The sequence below is a fragment of the Pavona decussata genome, unplaced genomic scaffold (genome assembly GCF_977016875.1).
Source record: "Pavona decussata unplaced genomic scaffold, jaPavDecu1.1 SCAFFOLD_510, whole genome shotgun sequence".
NCBI classification, from domain to species: domain Eukaryota; kingdom Metazoa; phylum Cnidaria; class Anthozoa; order Scleractinia; family Agariciidae; genus Pavona; species Pavona decussata.
The window spans coordinates 1131382-1152552 of NW_028145827.1; the positions used below are offsets into that span (position 1 = coordinate 1131382).

At 39.7% G+C, this 21171-nt stretch overlaps 1 protein-coding gene across 1 annotated transcript; it reads right to left on the reverse strand.

Moving 5' to 3' along the window:
• Window positions 1-606: 606 nt before the first annotated feature.
• On the reverse strand, window positions 607-20834 carry LOC146450106 (uncharacterized). The gene is made up of 13 exons (XM_085100757.1): window positions 20617-20834; window positions 20360-20469; window positions 15465-15639; window positions 14840-14974; window positions 14292-14362; window positions 12048-12285; window positions 11693-11786; window positions 8525-10220; window positions 6919-7155; window positions 3910-4663; window positions 3127-3471; window positions 2748-2793; window positions 607-2066 (listed from the first exon to the last, which is right to left on the reverse strand). Exons 1-13 carry the CDS (start codon window positions 20699-20701, stop codon window positions 2009-2011), a joined length of 4044 nt encoding a protein of 1347 aa, XP_084956883.1. The 5' UTR covers window positions 20702-20834; the 3' UTR covers window positions 607-2008.
• Window positions 20835-21171: the final 337 nt, after the last annotated feature.

Here is a 21171-nt window from a genome sequence, read left to right on the forward strand (position 1 = left end):
TGTTTTAGCGTACCTCAGTGATTGATCTATCAAGCAAAAAAATATTTTTATTTCATTAATTTTGATATATTTGTGCAATGATGCATGCTAAATCGCGCGCGCTCTGACAAACTGCTGTCTATCGATCGATAGACGGCACCTGTGTAGCCAATCAGATTGCGCGTTACCCGATAGTCGGTCACTGAGGTATGCAAAATATAAAAAGGGAAAGGTAAAATATAGTTCTCGAAGACGAGTGTTCAGTGCCAATATGTAGAAATTATTCCAGACGTTTCGGGCTTAGCCCTTCATCAGTGGAAAAAGATTTACGTACTATTTTACCTTTCCCTTTTTATAAGTACAAGTGCCACGCAGCTAACGGAAATTTTCCCGTTAAACTTTTATGCAAAATATAGTATAGTCAGCGGAGCTTTGATCCGCTCGCGCAGAGGACTCTGAGTACGAGATTAAGGAGTTCACAACAGCGCTTTGAACAACAAAGATGGCTCCTGGCAGTGTTTTCCAGTCGGGTTTGGGGTTACTGCCACCGACATCCCCCAAGACTGACAAAAACAAATGAATGAACAACACAGAACAAAATAAAATAACTTTTAAGACGAATCTGCATATTTCATGTCATTACATGTTTATTGAAAATCAGTATATCATACAATTGAATAATTAAATTAACTTTTCAATCTACAAAACAATCTGTTTTCAATCAACGACTCTTAAATATATACAGAGTTTTATGATTCTAAAAAGGTTTACTGCAGTCAACTCCTCGCGCCTCCGGCCGCTAGGCGCTTTGTCACGAACGCGCCCAGCGCGCGGCCGGAAGCGACAAGCGAGGGCTGTAGTCACAGTTTAGCCGCAGCATGCGGAGAAGGGCGCGATGTGTCTCACTGCGACTGGGCCGCTTGTTTCGATAAATGCACGGAATAATAACACGTCTGATCTATAAAATATATACTATATAAAGGTAAAACATAAATATTTTGAGGCTACGTACGGACTAATATTCTTCGCAATTTGCTCTCTCGAAGACAAAACGATCATCTGATATGTTACGTTTGGGTAATAAATATAACTTAGTGAGACTAAATCTTAAAAATGTCTCAACACTACAGTAAAATGTTTTATAGATAAATTTCTAATCTTTGGAGAAACTAACAATCAATGGAAATATAAAACAGTTTATAGAAAAACAAAGCCTTAAGTTCCATCCACGTCCTGGAAGCATATAAAATGGACTAACAAATGAACCAACACTTGTATTTTACATGCAAGAGTACAGTAAGAACACGTTATGTTGCATTGAGCCAGCGACATACTCGGCGATTAACGGGAATCACCACGTGGGGACACTACTGCGACTCTGATCGCCGCGGCGAGCTATCAAGATCGCGCATGTCTAGCAAGGATATCGACGATTAAATTCCCGCGTAAATCGCTTCTCATGGCAGAAGATCGATTCCGCCAAAGGTCTCGCTGGCTTAAGATTCCCAGAATTCCTTTCTTCCCCCTTCAAATGCAAGGCCGAGTATACGGCACGAAGCTAAGCGATTCCGGTACGAGGGAAAGGATGGACTATCCTTAGTACACCATCGTATTTGTTCTACTCAAGAAATGTATCTTTGCGTGAAAATGCCTAACTTATCCCTGCATCAATCATACCGAGCACCTCTTCCTTTTTGTCATGAACTACTCAATGATAAACCTTGAAACCAATCCGAACAAACAGTAACAGGACTCCATTAATTTATAATATATCCAATGCTTTAAGCAAGGGAAGCAAAACCACTAGCACAGCAACAAAGTCGTTTTACCATACATGCATGTCTGATGAACACATAATACATCATTGTACCACACACTACAATGAGCTGACCACGCTTAAATGCGACTTGTGAGTGACGATAAACTCTGTACAGGAAACAGCTGAAGAGTTCCAAACCATCGAGTAACGTTTTTTTTTTCACAGATTCTCTTACACACAACAAACAAATGCACCACAGGTAGGAGATCTTTAACCGTAACACATGACAACTTTGTTGAAGGAAACGAAGATTCCTCGGTTTGGTTTACTGAACAAAACAAAAGAATAAAACGAGTCAATATACAATATGATAACACTAACTAACTGAGTTTTGAACACATACCCAAGACACCAAGAATTTTTCACTAAGTGCTACTCCTGAGAACTGCAAACTGTTACGTTAGACGGTTTTTAGTTATCAGAGGTTTCGGTAATTTCGTTTGCAGCCTCAAAAAACAAATTAAAAGGGAACCATATTTACCAAAGCATATCCCTTTGTAACAGACCTTTTCACCAGCAACTTACCAAAACCTCCACCAGGGCAGAAAAAAATCCACCAGGCATGATACTTTGTAATGTAAACTAAGTTGTATATTTGTTGGGTTTGTTAGGTAGTATCATATCACATGAACACAGTTCATGACTAGAAAAGTGTGATTTTCAATATATTCAATATCACCTTTATTAAAGATCCACTTTTTTTTAGCTGAAATTGTGCACCAGTGGAGCGCCTATGAACACGTGCTTGCCCAGAAGTCCAAATTTTGAAGTGAGACGGTGCATCAAAAGCAAACAGGAATTACGTTTAAAACGTGCTTGAAAACTGCACTGTAACACCAGTTGAATCAAATAACTCAACTTAAAAAGCTCATACAAAGACAAAACACCACGAAAATCTCGCTTCACAGTATTTTTCTTATCTCTATGTCTGATTGTAAACTTTGCTTACCAAGAAAATAATCTCTGTCCATTCAGAGATCCGTCGTGCTTTCCCTCTGAAAGAAACAACACGTGCGTTTATTTGGCTAACGTATACTATTAACAATTAGCGACTGAACTAATCAGCTAATGGTCACCTCAGTACAAGACTAAGAGGGTAATATTATATGATGATATCAAGATAAGGGAAGAAAGATGCTAAATTTTAGTCTGGTCATCAAATCAGAAAGATGCACCGTCAGGAACGTGGAACAAAGAAAAAAGTCAAGGCCGCCGACAGAGGTCGATCCCCTACCCGCCGAAAGAGGATCGGAAACTCTAGATACTGAGCTAAAGAGCCTAGCCTCACTGTAGATCGCGTCCTAGATTGGGAAGAGTGCTTAACTTACCTTGACCAGGTCCCAGTTCTATTCCGATATAAATGTCCTGGCGGCCTGGTAACGGACCAACGTACTTCACCTTTCCGCGGCCAATCTGCCCTCGGGACCTGGTTACCAGTACCTCCATCCCCAACTGAATGTCGCTGCTTGATTTGGGCGCAAAGGGCTTGGTGAAAAGTTTGGTGGAGGTGGGCTGGTGAGAGGTGGTTGTGAGTAGCGGTGAATTGGCTGAGTAACTTGACGAGGAGGTGGAATGACGGCTGACATCACGCAGGGGCTGAGAATAAGGTGATGACTTAACATGCTGGGAAGATGAGTAATCGTCTTTGCTACTGTAGACATCATGGAGGGACCCTGTTGAGATGGACAACAAATTCTAAGATCACACTAGTAAGTTTCAAGTCTGTCTAATACGACAGAGTGATCAAACACAGGCTTACCAACCAGCGATTCACTAGTCTCCCTCGCAGCCGTTCTGTGTCTCGTCACGCAACGCTCCTCCCCACAAGGAGCCAATGTGATAGCTTGAGTTGTGGATTTGTGCATGCTCAGTTTTGCGGAGTGAAAGATCATTACCGATGGCCTGGGAATTTATTACTTTTTAGCAACTTAGCAAGTCTACATTGGCTAAGAATTGGACGTTTGGCGTTCCAAGCACCATGAGTAGCAACCGGAAGTCACATAATGTTCTTCAGATGCCAAATAGGGTATTCCTGTACGTGACGTGACTTCCTGTTGCTTTCTGGAATGCCCAAGACGTCAACGTCCTCGATGCACAAGGTCTCTAATTACCTCCATGATAGGAATGTGGCCTACGTCTCCGCCCCATGCTTCTATCATGCTGTTGAAACAGTGAGGAGACTGGGCTGTAAGCAGTGTCAGCATGATCCCAAGAAACAACTGATGAAGATGAAGACTCGGTGCTCTGTGGGCGCTGCCACCTTGACTGCAGCGGCGCATGCTCCAAATCATCAGACACATCGCTGTCTTCACCCAGTGAGCCCCTCCGATGCCTCGGTATAGTGGTTCTGCTACTGATCGGCTCATGGACCATCCTGTCTGGCACAGCAGAATATGATGACCCAGCCGCTCGCTTAGTGTCTAATCCGTAACCGTTCATTACAACAGGAGATGACACAGCAAAGTCGTGCGATCTGGTGTAATTCGAATCCAGTGAACTAAAGCGAGTTGTTCCAATCCCCGAGGTGTCACCCCGTGTGGAAAAACTAACAGCCTTTGCGACAGGCCCAAGATCTCTGTATTTATGTATATCGTAAGTAGAGTACTTGTCGAATTTCCGTGACAGATCTGTTTCGCTCTTAGCTTTACTGATTCTTGAGCCAGTTCTGCTTGTTCCTCCCCTCATGATGTCCATCTCTTGATGTGGTTGTTTGAGCTGTTTGTGCAGGCTCGCGTTCTCCTTCTCCAGCCTCTTCACCTGATGCTCAAGCCGATTTTGAGTCACTTGAAGCTCGATAATTTTTCCTTCGTCTCTATCTCGTTGGGCTCTGGATAATTCAACGGATCTGCGTCGAAAATCCGACAGCTAAAAACAAAATAAATAAACAAACAAACAAAGTTAGTACATGCCTCCAAGTTCCAATAATAATACCTCATCAAGCCCACTTTTTTATTGGTCTGATGCCTCACGAAATCTTTCAATTGAGCAAATTTAGGTCGTGTTCGATTGACAGTATACCGGAATAAGAATAAGCGGAATAGCTGTTAAATTTCTCTTCAGTGAGTAATTTGGGAAGATATTTCTACAAACATTCGCGGACACATGAGAATTTAAGAGCCGTCTTGTACTCCAGTAACTCCTAAAACCTCTTTTGAGGGATTTTTTTGTCATCGTTGTATGAATTCCTATTCCGGAATAGGGTCAATCGAATCGAATCTTTGCCGCAAAATGAATTAAACGATCGTAAATTAAAACTGATTTACTCGCATTCATACAAAGTGAACCGCTAACAGACTCGCCTATTCACATACACGCCTTCTCGCATCTATGAAACGACGCTGTTATACTATCCTATGTACATGATAAACACGCGCTGTACTTGTCAATCAAAGTCATATGATAAAAGGTCAATCAACAGTGTACTGTCCGGATGTAGGATCCGACAAAACAATAGCCATAAATGTTTCACGACAGAACCCACCCTTAAAGGGGCACTGTCAAGGAGATTTCGCTGTATGTTGACCAAAACTGCTAAAATATTTGACCAAGAGCCCGTTCTTTAACATGAAATCGCTCTTAAAGCACCGGAAGTTCTTGATGGGCACGGCTGGAATTGACTGATGCATTAATGCATCAGTCAATTACAGCCGTGCCCATCCCCCCCCCCCCCCCGAGCAATAGTGGGGCATTTTTCCACACTGTCCATCCCGGGGGTCGGGCATTAGCCTTCCACCCAATTACTACGGGGCATTTGACCATCTCATTTTTTTCACCCTACAGCATTGTCGCTTCCTTAATGACAAATTCGTCGGCAAATACAGTACGTTTCTTATTGAATACGTCTAGATAGGACATAAAATGGGACGCTAGAGCTGTAGAATGTCCTATTTTTGCACTAACTACGGGAAACAAGACCCAGCTAGGACTTAACTTGGCCTGAATTAGCTTAGATTTTACTGAAAGTAAGACGAGAAACGAAGAAAATAAAACATTTTTGACATCCTTTTTGTAAACCACTTTTTAGTGAAAAAGTTGTTTACAAAAAGGATCTCATTAAAGATTAAAGATTGTCATTATTATTATTATTATTATTATTATTATTATTATTATTATTATTATTATCATTATTATTATTATTATTATTATTATTATTATTATGATGTTTGAGCCACCACCCCGGGGCATTTGAACATCTATTTAGTCCCGGAGGTGGAGCATTTGCCAGCTAATTATCAAAAAATCCTTATTCCCGGTGGTTGGCCCGGGGAGGGGGGTGGGCACTGTTGGAATTGGCTGATGCATAACATAGGAATAACCACCTTACTTCCCTTTCAAGATGTCTTTTTCTTTGTAACTTATGTTTGCATCTTAAATAAAGTATGTATGTATGTAAGGAAAATATGAAAGGATTTATCCGAGGAAGAATAAAGTATAAACAGTTTTTAGCGATTTCTCCAAAACTCACAGGAGGAACTTGACAAAACTGGCCAATTTTTTCCAGTTGCAATCCATTTCCATCCTATCCATCCGCAGACGGAAATGATTGATTTTAATTCCTGTACATTAGTAGGGTTATTTTTAAAGGGAAATAGTGCCTAAATTCTAAATTTTCTTTAAATGGCAGAAATGACATTCAAGTGTGCTAAAAATTAGATATGATTATTGCCTGTTTTGGATTTTAAATTTCTCGGGGGACGCCATTTTGGATTTCATGACGTCATATGGTTGACGCTATTGTCAGTAAGCAGAAGTTCTTTTGTGTGAGACAATTGAGCAACCGTTTTACGTCATGAAATCCAAGATGGCGGCACCCGGGAAATTTAAAATGAAAAAAAGGCGATCATCAAATCCTGTTTTGTCCGACACAGAAATATCATTTCCATGTTTTCCAACGGAATTTGAAATTAGATTGTATTTTCAACAATTTAACGTTAATTTATTTCAAGAGTGGAGGTTTCCTTTAACAAAGTTGAACCATTACTTTATCGTCTCCATCGTTACATATGTTTTTTTCGCTACTCAAAATGACACCAAAAAAAGGTGACACTGCCCCTTTTATCACTGAGGCTAGGAATGAGTTGTTTAAGGACAAGAATGCTTAGTGGTTATAGGTAAAACACCTGTTGCTGCAGATCAGAGTTGAGTCTGTTCATGTCTTCAAGCCGCAGCTGATTCACTGTCTTCAAACTCTCCTGTTCGTCCTTTAACTGCTGTTTGGTTCTCTCCAGTCCCCTGACGGACTCCTCCAGTGTACGTATCCGTTCATCTTTCTCCTGTAAGGCTGTGTTTAGTTCCTGCACTTTCTGTTCCAGTGCACGTGATTTGTCATCATCTTGTTTGGTTAAGGTGGCTACAGTCTGATCAATAAAAAAAGGTTTGTTGTTACGCGCTACTTTGTGTAAGATGTAGTGTTTAACAGTTAACCTACGTCACGCATGACTAGTATTTCCGAGAATGAAATGAACATTCGAATTCCTCTTTGTTATGTCCGGCATTTGAATGGAATGTTGAACATTTCTCTGGAAACTGAAAAAAAAAAATCACCATATTCGGGAAAAATTTTTGCTTAATGAAAAGAAAATTCATAGCTTTATACCGTTAATAAACTAGGGAAATTTCTACGGGAACTCTGAAATCTCGCTGGCGATGCTCAAAACTGACAGGTAAATTTCAAAACAACACTTATCAGCACTGAGGCACACGTACCATCCCCGTGGTATGGCCAATACCGTACGCATGCGCACAACCATATCACCCGGGCAGTGGCAGCCATGGACAGATGTTTCGCCCTTATTGGGCGAAACATCATGGCATAGCCGTCATCAGCATGGCATAGCCGTCGGGTCAAGAAGCGGGAGTAAACCCGCGCATCGAGACCCTTAACTGCCGAGGCGAGTGCATAGCACTCCTTTAAGCGCCAGCTCCACCGTAGGCAAGTGGTAGCTGTTGATTGGGAACCGCAAAACACTTCTCTCACGGCAATGCGTATGGGGATGGGATCACTTACAGACCTGTGTGCTCAAAATTTCAAAACTCCGTTCAAATTTCAAAAATACCGGTCACGCGTGACGTAGGTTGACTGTAAAGTATCTGGCTTCGGTTGTTCAACGAACATATGACTTTGTTCAGCTGATAAGTTGCTATTTATTGGATAACGTTTTCGCTAACAAGCACGCATTGTATCTGCTGGGTGATGAGTTATTGACTGGACAAAGTTATCTGTTCTTTAAATAGCTGTGGCCAGTTGTGCCACTATTTTATGGAACTAGTGGAACTGTGATTCACAGGTACATCTTTACAATGACTGCTGGTCTACAATGGCCTTCAAACTTTGTCTGATATTATAATCTGTTTGCTACAACAGGAAATCGTTTGTCTGGTAATAACAAAAAACTCAGTCACATTCCTCCGCTGAACTGCCAAGTCTCCCCATGCCAGGGTAGTTCAAACATCCAAACGGTGTGTGGAAAGTCATGGATTTGACTTCCTTCAGACGCTCAGGGTATTTTCTTTGTTCCGTGCTCGTGAAATACATTACTTTTTTTTAAATTGCCTTCCCTTTTTTTTTCTTAAAAAAAAAAAAATTAGTACTCTCATCTATAGCCTCCCACGCAGTCGTTTTTAGGGGACTCGTATTACCTTCTCGTAACACTAGTCCCCTAAAAACGAATGTGTGGGAGGCTGTTTTATCTAGAGAAAAGAGTGATTTAACTGTTGCTCAATCACCTCAATGCTCAGCATCTGTTGTTCAAGGTCCTCATTTCTGGACTTGAACCTCTTGAGTTCAGCTTCATAATGAGCAGTCCTCTGCCTCAGCTCCCTGGCAAGAGAGTCCCTTTCCTGTCTGAGAACCTCTGCCTCTGATGGCAGACTCCTTGAATATGAACCATGGTCTCCAGTCACAGCTGCAAATGCGCTTCTATGGCTCGGAATGACTGATTCACGAGACAGTGGAGGAGAAAAGACACGTGCAGGGGAATGCTCTGAATGAGTGTGAGATGATGAAGCTGGGCTTTGTCCCTTAGATCCCCTGCTTGGGTCACCCTGTGTAGGCACTGATGGGGTCTCTGAAGGCATCCCTGTGCCTGACACTCTATGTCTTGGACTTTGTGGCAAAGATGTGCCATTTCCTCTTTCTTGGTGGCTTATCTTTGAACCTCTTGATGGCAACATAGGAGACATAGCAGTACGGGAGGACACTGCGGTATGTGATGTCTCTACAAGAAGCTCTGAAGGACTTTGAGCACCCGATGTATGTCTTGGACTGTTCACTAAAGGCGTGCTATTTCCACTGTCATGATGATGTAAACGTGAATCTGTTGATGGTACCAAAGGAGAAACCACCACACCATGCCTGTAAGTTGTTTCTGTAAGGAGCTCTGTTGGGCTTCTGGAAGCAAATGGTCTGTTTCTTGGACTATTTGCTATTGGTGTATAATGCTCACCTACTCTATGACCTGGCAGTACAGGAGGAGTAGGTGATGTTGTTTCTGTACGAGAGGACGCTGGTGGAGTAGCTTGTCTATACGCAGTTTCCATAAGAAGCTCTGTTGAGCTACCTACATCAGATGTTCTAAGTCTTGGACGGCTGTGCTCGCTTGTCTGATGTCTCGGCTGTGAGTTTGCTGATAGTGCCACATGAGGACTGGCTGCTCCAGACCCTAAAAGGGCAGACACTACAGGGGTGCTTCTTTGGCTTGAGTACCTGCTGTCATCCTCTTGTTGCAGTAAATCCACTATTTCTACCCCTCCTTGAGGTCGAACACTGCTGCTATGATTAGACCCTGTAGGACTCTGTCTTTCCATAGGAGAGACTGGCGACATCTCAGCACCTGTTGCAATGGGAGCACTAGGACTTCTCCGAGTGGTCAGCAAAGCTGTGGCAGAAGGAACAGAGCCACCCAAGCTCTGTGGCCTTAGAGGAAGAGTGTGCAAGGACCCAGGGGGACTTCCTCTTGAAACCAATGGCACCCCAGTATCAGACTGGCTACGACCTCTTGGAGACATTATTGGAGAAGGTAAACCAGATGAAAATAATGAGCTACTGTGAACAGATCCTGCAGGGCTGTGTCTTTGAGGAGGTGTGGTGGCATCATGGTCACCTAGCAACACATCTGGTTCACTGCTCAGGGGAACTGTGACGGCATCAAGGACTGAGCCCAGAGGACTGGCTCTAGAAGCTGATTGGAGGTGTCCTGTGACCAAGTGCTCTTCAGTTGTAGATGGTAAGTGGTTTGTTTCTTCAGCAAAACCATGATCTCTGCCATGAGTGGAGCGCGGGGAGCTGGATGGTAGAACAGTTGTGTTATCTTCTTCAGCTGATGGGCCTCCAGCGATTGGAGGGGGGCTCTGACGCAATATAGCCTCAACTATCAAGGGGCTTATAACAGAGTCATCTCTTGCACCACCTTCACTGGGTAGACTGTGGACATTAAGACACACATGAATCGTCAGACTATAACTGCAGTGATCATCATTCACTATCAAAAATAATAATAATGATGATGACGATATTGATGATGATAATAATAATAAGACCCTTGGAGTTATTTACACAACTTCAGCAGCTGTTAAAAGAAAGCCTGAAAAAAAGTCAGGCTTGAACCTCTACTCATGATATAGGGGCTTTTCAGCGATAATGAAACGAACTGCTCAGAAACAAACAACATATGATAACATGCTTGGAATCACAACTGGAAACCCCTCTTAGCAATTACCTCTCAACAACAAATACTCTTTTATTTGTGATCCAGTGTTAGAGAATTCCACACTACTGCCAGTCGTTTTTGAAATAATAATATTAACATACATCTACTAAAAGGTAGCAAGGTAATTTGGCTACTATAAAGAGATTAATATCGAGAAAGAGGTTGTTGTTGTTCATCGTGGTAGATACAATAACAAAAAGTGTATTATTGTTTGTCTCACAATGTAGTCACTTTGAGATGTAAATCACAACGTTTCAACTGCTTATTGCTAGTCTTCATCAGGCAATGAGATCGACTGGTTATGCAGCACCATTTATATCACAATGGTCGGCTGTGATTGGTGCTTTTCAATCCTCACTGTTCTGGCGAGAAGTTGCTCCCTCAGTAGTAAAGAGATTAGTTCTCTAATCACTTTACGGTGACCAAATTACCTAATATCAACGCAGTTGATTCAACCACATATTCATTTCTACCCCTCCCCAGTGTTCGACACTAACGCTTGCCCGATTGCCCGGGGCAAGTAAAATGATTCAGTGGGCAAGTAAAACTACGGTAAAAGTTGCCCGATCGGGCAAGCAGATGTTTTGCTCCTGTCCACAGTGTGTCCAGCAGGAAATAAAGCGAATTGAAAACTCTTTGCCGTCAATTTATTTATTGTGTTAATATGGGTGCCTACCTTGGGATATTTTCATACCCGTTAGCCGTAAATCGAAAAAAGATACATATTAGTTTGAACAAGATACAACAAAACGAGCACGAAACACTGTGCACAAAATCGTGGCCGCCATGTTTTTTTAACCCACAAAGAATGTTGGTAAATTTACCGTACCCAGGCTCCAAGCGGCCAAATTTACGCTTTGTATTTTCCCGGGATATCGATAAACGGCGAGCGAAGCGAGCCGGTGATTTTTTGGGCAACCAAAAAATACGCTAGGCAACAAAAAATAGAGACCTGGTTGCCCAAAGGGCAATTTAGCAGGAAAGTTAGTGTCGAATACTGCCTCCCCCTCACTCCCAAGCTTTGGTGCAGCACTGCAGTTTCCCCACAAAGTACCCGTATTTTAATGCCAATGACTTTGATTGGAAACATTGATTTCAAGACATAATTATAGCTACAGCACTGAGATCAAGTTTTCACATGCAGTTAAATCATTAATAACAATAATATTAGAAACAATTTCCTAACCTGTCGCTAGATGTTTGACTGTCGTGCTCACTGTGATTACTGGGAACTGGAGAAAAAGATGGCCGCTGTGGAATGACATCTTCTGCTTCATTATCTGCCAAAAAAGTCACATTACAACGTTAAATCCATAACTTTCGGTTCCATAAAATTATCTTCAGTTCAGCTTAATTATGTTCAGCAGACAACATGCTTGTTTCTCGGACCAAGATGTACATGCACCCTGAACCTACAAAAATGCAATTACCATATAGCAATTTACAATCATGCTTTAAATTCCAGCAGAATGAAAGATCAAACAGTATATAGCATTGACTGTATATTTTTTAGGTGCCTGTGATAATTTCAGAATATTTACCACTCTGTTCATTAAGTCCTCCACCATCTGGAAGGGATGGCTCACCATCGCTTTCACCAGACAGATCTACCGGTCGGCCCGCTGCATCAGGTGCTGGCTCTTCTCTGTGATCTGGTGAGGTAACCCGGAAAGAAGGCTCCTCAGCTTGCTGATCAGTCAGGACAATTAAGTCTGTTTCTGACAACACAGGTGACTGAACTCCGCTTCCTGGAACCCAAGAAGGCTCACCATGGCTTAGCTGGAATAAAAACAGCCATATTTCCAGTTACTTAGTTTTCAAAATGAAAATGAGTAAGAAGGACAAAATACTGATGACCAGTGGTTTGATTTATAAGTAGCAATGATTCTATCAGTGGGTTATGTAATGTTTAAAACACGAGCAGCAGTATTTTATCGGGATTTAAAACCGCAAGACGCAACTGAGTGGTTTTAGACCCGATAAACCATGCGCGGCAAGTTTTTTGAACGGCTTCAAAAACATTCCTGGAAAAGCGTGTGTCAAGAGAGTTCATAACAATGAAGCTTTTGTGAACGTTGGAAATTAGCATATGAGAAAAACATTAAATACCGCATACTAATAAGGAGGAGGTTTTATCGGGTTTTAAAACCACTGCACGTGATGTTTTATCGACCATTTGATAGGTCAATGGGCTTATGAATTATTAATGTCTTTTTGAAATCATTATGATGATGATTAGCAGCAGTTTGAAGTAAGGCTTATAGCCATTGTATGGTCAAGGTTTGAATCCTCAGTTTCAACAATTTTTAAGTGGAAATGAAAAAATTAATAAACAACAATAACAACAACTGTGTTCATGCTAAAACTTAAACTGATTACAATCATGATAATTTTTTTTTTGTTTTGTTTTTTTTGTTTTTTTTAATGCAAATCTTTATTGGAAATAACAAGATTACAATTTGTAGTTTTACATTTCAGAAATACACACAGTTACACAACACTGGACACATGCACAAAAAACGTACACACAAACACAAGTTGTAACAGGCATGTTAAATATAGACCAAGTAGACTAAGTAAATAATGAATATTAAAGAGGTTGAATTATGAAAGGCCTTCAATGCGAAGTTTGAAGGCAATACGTTGCTTAAACTCATCAAAGTTGATTTGTTTTTTGTTCAGTTACTTACTTACTTACGATGAAGGGATAGATCTGTAAACTAAGTTAAAACCAATCTTACTTATAAACCCAGCCAGTTGCAACACATGCATGTACAATGCAATGGGCCAAATCAGAATAAGAATGGAATACATACAACTGCATGGTGCCAAGTGCAAGAAAATGAATAATGGATAAAGAGTTGAAAAACAAATAAACCTAGCAAAACTGCAACATTTAAAAAGCCCTGATCATTAAGTAAGTTTTGTGGAGGTAACATTTTCACAAACAATAATTATTAGTGTTTGCAAAATCTGATGCAAGCTTGACCATACAAAAAAAAGGAGGAAAGGAGAAAATATTCTATTTCAAATCAGTACAAAAATATTATTTAGTCTAATGGCCAAAACACAGATAAAGAACTGTTGAAGTAAAATGTTCATTGTATGATTTACCAGTATCACATAATTACTCCATTTAGATTGGCTGGGAGTGCACATGTATGTTTCCTTAGTGGTACATTTGCTATTTGCTATTTGTCAAAAATAATAAAATAAAGTGCTTTCCATCCACAAGCAAATTTTTAACAATTATTATCCTGCAAAATTGCACAGAATACCACCTTATACTTAGCCCAAGAGGCCATATGCCAAGTTGGCTAAAATCCAGGGATATTACACAAGATTGAGCAGGATAATAAATTATTGTTTTATTATTCAACACATTGATAACAAAGCACAGTTCTATTTATTTTGCCATATTTTTTTCTCCCCAACAAATAAAATTATGTATATCACTGGACATCTGTTGACTACAGATGGCGAATAATCAGTACACCATGACCATATTTGGGCAGTGTTTTACTGTGTTGAATAATAAATTGCCTTGTCTTTTGACTCTGAATTCACTTACATACATACATACATACATACATACATACATACATACATACATACATACATACATACATACATACATACATACATACATACATACATACATACATACATACATACATACATACATACATACATACTTTATTGATGCTCCCTAAGTGGGTTTTTCAGCTCAATACAATTCATTAGCTGAGCAAATGTTGACTCTTAGTATGCTGTAACACACAAACCTGATGCTGAAGCAGTTCCCTGTATAGTGGACTCATTTCATTTGCATCGTTTCTCTCTCTTGATTCCATATCTACAATACATCACGTCGGTGTTTACAAAGTCAATTTGATAGTCGTAATGCAATTCACTTAGTGACTGCATTGTACAATTATTAATAAAAAAAAGACATTCATATGAAAAAAAAAAATAAATAAATAAAAGAATGCAAAAATATCCTAAGGCTTCTTTTCAAAAATTGGCCCTCACAACTCAATGTTGCTTCAATTTGTAGTTGTAACTCTTGAAGTCTTTCAAAAGTACCATTGGACAGAAACTATAATTATGTTTGTGGGTACATTTTGTTTCAACAGATGTAGTTAACACTGGTACAAAATTATACTGAAACATCTCAAGCTTCTGACTTTATATATGCCATTTTTTCCACTTTCTCCATAAAATGTAAAGAACCATTAAAGAAAGTCATAAATTAGGTCATAAATTAATAACCCACAAAAATTTACTGTTTTTAAGTCAGTGCACATTCACTATTATATTGATATCATGTTACCCAGTGGAGGTCGATGCAGTCTGTCAGGGGGAGCCGTCTCAGGTTGTTCTGGTGTTTCATCATCAGATCCCACAGCCCCAGCACTGATGCGTCCTCTGCCATCAGACTCAGTGAACATTGTATATCTAAAATTGGCTGAACACAAGAAAAAAAAAAAAAAAAAACCCTTAACATTGTGTTTTTGAAGGGAACCTGCACTCCAACAACAAATAGATGGTAAATGGTTCAAAACAGTGTCTAAATTTTTTGAAGTGTGCTGAAAATTAGATATGATTGTCACCTACATGTACAGTCTTTCACGTTCCCAGGCGCCACCATTTTGGATTTTATGACGTCATGCGGTTGCTGTTATTGTTGGTAAGCAGAAGTTCTTTTATGTGAAACAATAGAGCAACCGCATTACGTCATGAAATCCAAGATGGCTGCGCCCGGGAAATAGGTGACAATCAACCCTGTTTTGTCCGACACCAAACTCTTATTTCCATGTTTTCCAATGAAATTTGAAATGAGATTGTATTTTCAACAGTGGAGGTTTCCTTTAATTAAAGTACAATGGGACAAGATTAGGGGAGTTTTTAAAAGCACAAGTTTAATCTGGGAGATCCCAAAATAGGTCTTTGTGTACCTTCTCCAATTATGATGAATATAACATCGCTTCCTTCATTGATTTCAAATGGTTCTGTTGGTACAACATCACCTCCTACAGCCAACTGGCAGACATGCTCACCAACTGGAACACCAACAGCATCGGATTCGTACAGACCTTCACTTTCCTTCCAATGCAATGTCACAGAACCAGCCTGTGAAAAGATTGGGCACATTTATGGCTTTCAAACAAAGAACTTGACCAGTATATTTCAGTATCTGAGCATGACTAGGTAAAATGAAAAATATCAACTAATTTGGTAATGAAGAGGGCATTATTAGATGAACTTACCCATTCATAACTGTCCACCAGAAGTTACAAGTTTGTCATATGCAAACATGTTTTCCAGTAAGTGAATTGTATTTCAGTGTTAAAATGTTTAATTATCTAATATTAAGCACATTAAACTGGGGAGGATGGGGGGGGGGGGGGGGGGTGTTGAGGCCTCAAATGTAATAAATGTCCCTAAATGTAATAAAGGTCCTAAGTGTAATAACTTTTGGCCCTAAATGTAATAAAGGTTCTAACTGTAATAACTTTTGGCCTTGAATGTAATAAAGGTCATTGACTGAGTCCCATCACGGTTTCACCTCATGTGTTTAATGATTGAATAGTGATGGCATCATCAGTCAGGCAAATGGCCAAAATTCCCCTTCCTTTGCTAATTTTCACTTGAATTTATTTTGTCAATATCTTATGGTAGCAGCATAAAACTGTTAAAACGATCATGCTTCATTGTGCTCCTCAAATAATGGGAAATTAACGCAAATTTTCGAAAAATTTGCGTTTATTTCCGCATCATTAATTAGGTAGTGTCAGTGTTAATTTCCTCGACCTTAATTTTCATTATTTTTGCCCCAGATTCTCGATACACTCCAGAAAGGAAAAAGCATTGATTTAGCAGGGTTGAGAGCTGCTGGTATTATGGATTCTGTCAAAGAACGCTTGAAGTGGCCAGATTCCTTTGTTTAGCGACAATTCCACAAACATTTATGGATTTTTACACTTAATTTTAGAATAAATTTGTTTCTCTTGTCTTAATAAAACCTGTTTCGTTGTGTACGTTCGTGTTAATTTCCTTCAATTTGAAATTCAAGTCCTTCTTTCACGTTAATTTCCTTTATGATCATGTATTTTTTTCCCTAAGGTAATAGCGACCTTGTTACGCCTTGCACAAGAGCATGAGAAGTTAATGGTTATCAGACCATTCGCGAACGCTTCTAATCACTTCATTTTTCTTTTTCAAATTAACACCTTTTGCAAATAGTGTTTGTGTTTAAACAGTCAGACTTTTAAGTTGGATTAGATTGTAGTTTGGAAGCTTATTTCTGCAGACTATTCTGTGACTCATTTATCAAAAATAGTACTGAAGCTTATATGGAAAATCACTAATAAACCATTTTACTAACTTTCTAACTTTGATTTTGTAGCAGGGATATTACTTTCAATGACTTCTCATGATCCACCTAATTCCACGATTTTCCAGGCCTATAAAATTACATTCTCAAATTCCACAAACAATTTTTCTATGACCTTACGAACCCTGCTTTGAAAAAAAACTAGAGAAATGAATTTAAAAACACTTTTTTGATGTAAAAACTTTAGCCACAAACGGAAAGACTCGACAGAAACAATTAAAGACATAAAACAGACTTGACCTCAAGCTTAACAGGCCATTGAAGCGTGGTACAGTTTACACTCGGGTTCCCGTGTGACATTTTTCGCATCCATTCTTTGTGTACTCAAAGAGATCACAAGTTGAAACCTCTAAATTAAGAAGGCTTTAGTTAAAATTTACTATTTCTGTTGTTACTGCCTAACTAGTGTTGCTGTTGGCCCCTGTAGAATAGAATGTGCAGATTAAAATGGCATATGTGACACTTATTGTAAGGCTTTTATTTCAGTGGGTTCTGAGTATTCAAGGTAAAATGTAATCGGGATCCCCTAGACACATTTTGGCCTTCTTACTTTTGTATAATAAATGCAGTTAAATCTTACATATTTATCACTGTGATTTCATGTGGAGCAGAACATTATATTAAATTAGAGACCTTTATTACATTTAGGGGCGAAAGTTATTACACTTAGGACCTTTATTACATTTAAGGCCGAAAGTTATTACACTTAGGACCTTTATTACATTTAGGGCCGAAAGTTATTACACTTAGGACCTTTATTACATTTAGGGACATTTATTACATTTGAGGCCTCAACAGGGGGCACTCCATGGAATTTTTGGTCAGGGGTGTGTTGCTTAGTTCTCGAAACCCTGACTCTATTTCAGGCCAAAATATGTAATTTTCTGGTACCTTTTTCAGACCCAGCCTCTAAAACTCCTTACCTATTGCTGTAAAATCCATACACATTTTCAGACTATTAGTAAGACTAAAATGGCTTAAACATCACATTCTTTTGTGCTGATATACCTATATATAGTGTACAGAAGGGAGTACCCCTCCCATTCCTGGACTAATCCCTATAAGCATTCTTTTTTGTGTGCAGTGTACCAGTTTAGAACAATCTTCCATCAGAGGCTGTTGATGTGAAATCCTTATCTCATTTTCGAATTACTGTATATAACATCACTGACTGCCCATTACCTGTATTAGTTTTAATTACTATTTGGCAATTATCTGGAGTAAAGCTTCAAAGTTGTCTGATACAATCTCACATTTCAGTCAAGCAATTTATGGAGTATGCGCTCTGTTACATGAAGGCTTTGCATGGTGCCCTTCAAGTGTTTGCTGACAAAGCATGCCATGTTTTTTTAGCAAATGTCTAAGTCCTGTTTTTTTGTAGCCTATGGTCAAACTTTGATGCGACTGGTGGGATTTCTCCATGGTCCCATATCCTTATCAGGACGTGGGGGCATGCACGGCAGCTTGGTACAGAATGCGATTCTGTGTTAATCTTCCAGCCTCATTAGTGGTGTATCCAAGCCTCTCGCTGATGCAATCTTCCCATCTACTTCTCCGTCTGCCTCAAGATCTTTTGCCAGGTACTTAAATGTCCTTCCAGCCCAGCCATTTCCAAAGAATCATGCCTTTTCATGTGTCCAAAGAAATTTAATTTCTGCCTATATATGGAGTTCAGCAACCATCCTTCTGGGACTTCAAGCTCATTTCTAATGGAAGCATTCGTCCTTCTCTGAGTCCATGACACTTGCAAAATCTTTCTGTACCATTTGTGTTCAAATGCTGTGATGTACTTCACATCGCACTGTTTCATTGCCCAGGACTCGTATCCATACGTGACTGTTGGGAATATATACATGCTCACAAGACTCATAGTTTGACATGCTTCCTAATGTGCTTCCAGAGAGGATTCAAGTATATAGGTCCATGTGGACCTCAATTTTATGTCTGCGGCTTGATATTTCATGGCTACCCAAAAATGCAAGCTGGCAAAATGATAGACAAATCCTGCTGTGTGCATCTTATCTTTGACATTTTAAGCCCTAATCAAACAGCACATGATAGTCGATGATTGTTGATGATAGTCAAAACTATCATCCGCTATTATCAACTACCAAACGGGTGGTCAAACGGCTCAAAGAAACTCCTGATATCTGATGATGGTTTACCATGAGCCCCTATTGCGGCACCTGCCGAGTGTCAACATCGAAAACAGAACTTTGCATGGACGAATTTTTCGCGGTGAAAGAGGGTGGCAGCCTGCTCTGTTTTCCTTCAGTTGTTGGAGGAACGAATGGAAAAAGAATCTAGAGAGCGCTGGTAGAGAAAACAGCTGATCAAAAACCATCATCAACCATCATGCACGTGATCAAACAGGAACAACTATCATCAACTGTCATAAAGAATTTGAACACGCTCAAAGTGAATGATAGTTGACGATAGTCGATGCTAGCACATGATAGTCGGTGGTCACACAAGTGTGCAAGTTTTGACTGTCATTGACTATCATCATGCGCCGTTTGACCAGGGCTTTACACTTTCAAGTAAACCCTTTGCTGATAATTCAGTACAAGCTATTAATCTTGTTATTTATCAGTTTAACCTAAGGCATAAGAATTTTTACGCTTAAACATTGTTAGATGCTGATAGCTTCACCAAGGGGAAATAATCACCTTTAAAAAAAATGCAATAAGTTATTGAAGCAAGGGCAAATAAAAATAAAAAAATGGTGAATATCAGCCACAAAATAAAACCTGCCAATTGTACAAGCTCTCAAATGAATATAAATAACTTTTGAGCAGTAAATGTATTCAAATTCATATTTAACTGAAACTAAACAAGAAGCCTTTTCTTCAAAACCTGTCTGCGATTTCAATAGTTGGCTGTTTTATTAGCTTGTGGCAGTGTGCAGCTGTACTTAGACGAAACACCGGTAACTTCATTAAAATTTAATGATCATTTCCTTGTTATATAGTTAAACACTTACTGATAATGAAAATGAAAATTGTTTTGACGTCTCCGCTGAACCAATTTGTGCAAAGAATGTCACAAATTTCACTAACAGTACAAAGTGAAGCTAAGTACAAACAAAGTCTTTGTAGAGAGGTGCTAAAATATTGCAAAGTGCAACATTTTGACCAAGCTTACAAGACAAATGATACCAGTACCAGTTAGATTTACTAAATAACCTTTGAGCCGCAATAATTTAGACGAACTTTCATGGGAGAACTTACTCTTTCATACAATAGTAGCTTAGAAACGACTACAACGCGAAATCGAAAGTAAACAAACCGAGTATCAATCACTTTCTTCCCGTCGACTTCCGGATATTTTCCAAATCAGATCAACATTAAAACGTACCGTTTTCGTACGGAAAGCTACAGATTCAAACCAAACGTTACATTAAAAAGATGTCTCCTATGAAAGTGCGTTAGATATGATATCTGTAAATAAACTCACCAACGAGCTTATAAGGTGAACTTCTCTTTCAAAGCATGGTCTTGATTTTACCCAACGAAAACGAACAACAACGCTATCGCCTCTGGGTTCAGCTCTTGATGTCCTTGGCTCTGTATACCACCATAACATGTTTGCGTCAGTATGTTGTCTTCAGACAACGCATAATCAGTGAAGTCTACACGAACAATTTATTGTGCTATCACTGAAACAGCTGAAAATATGCAAGTTTGAACACATAAACACGCACAAGTACCTACCAGCATAGGCCGCCGTGCACACCAAACAGTGTATCTGCAATTCATCTTCACTACCAACTTCTTCTTTGCAAAAAGGGCACTGCATCTCAAATAAAAGACAGCTTCAGGTGACTTTCTTCATAAGGTAAAGCTCTTGCATTTGAACCACGTAGTTTGATTGCTGTCAAAGCGAGCTCTCTTTCTCATCACACAGGAAGTTTTGTTCATTTGCATGAAATGAAATACGAGAGGTAACGTCTCTTTACCAGACCTACGCCACCAAGCAGGAACGCGTGACAAACCCCCAAGAACGTCTGCGTGGGACGCTAGGCCCAGGGAGGCCCAGGTGGGTTACTCGGGTATAAACGTGACAGGGGGTCCGACGTATTTTTTTGGGCCTAAAATTTTCAACTCCTGTTTTTTTTTGGGTTGAAGATTTAACCGTGTATTTTTTTGGGTCTGAAAAATCTGCGCGTATTTTTTTGGGTTCGAATTTCCGCCAGGCTAATAGTTCTTACGCAATTCAAGCCAATCATGTATTTTTTTGGGTCTAAAATGTCCAGTCTTGTATTTTTT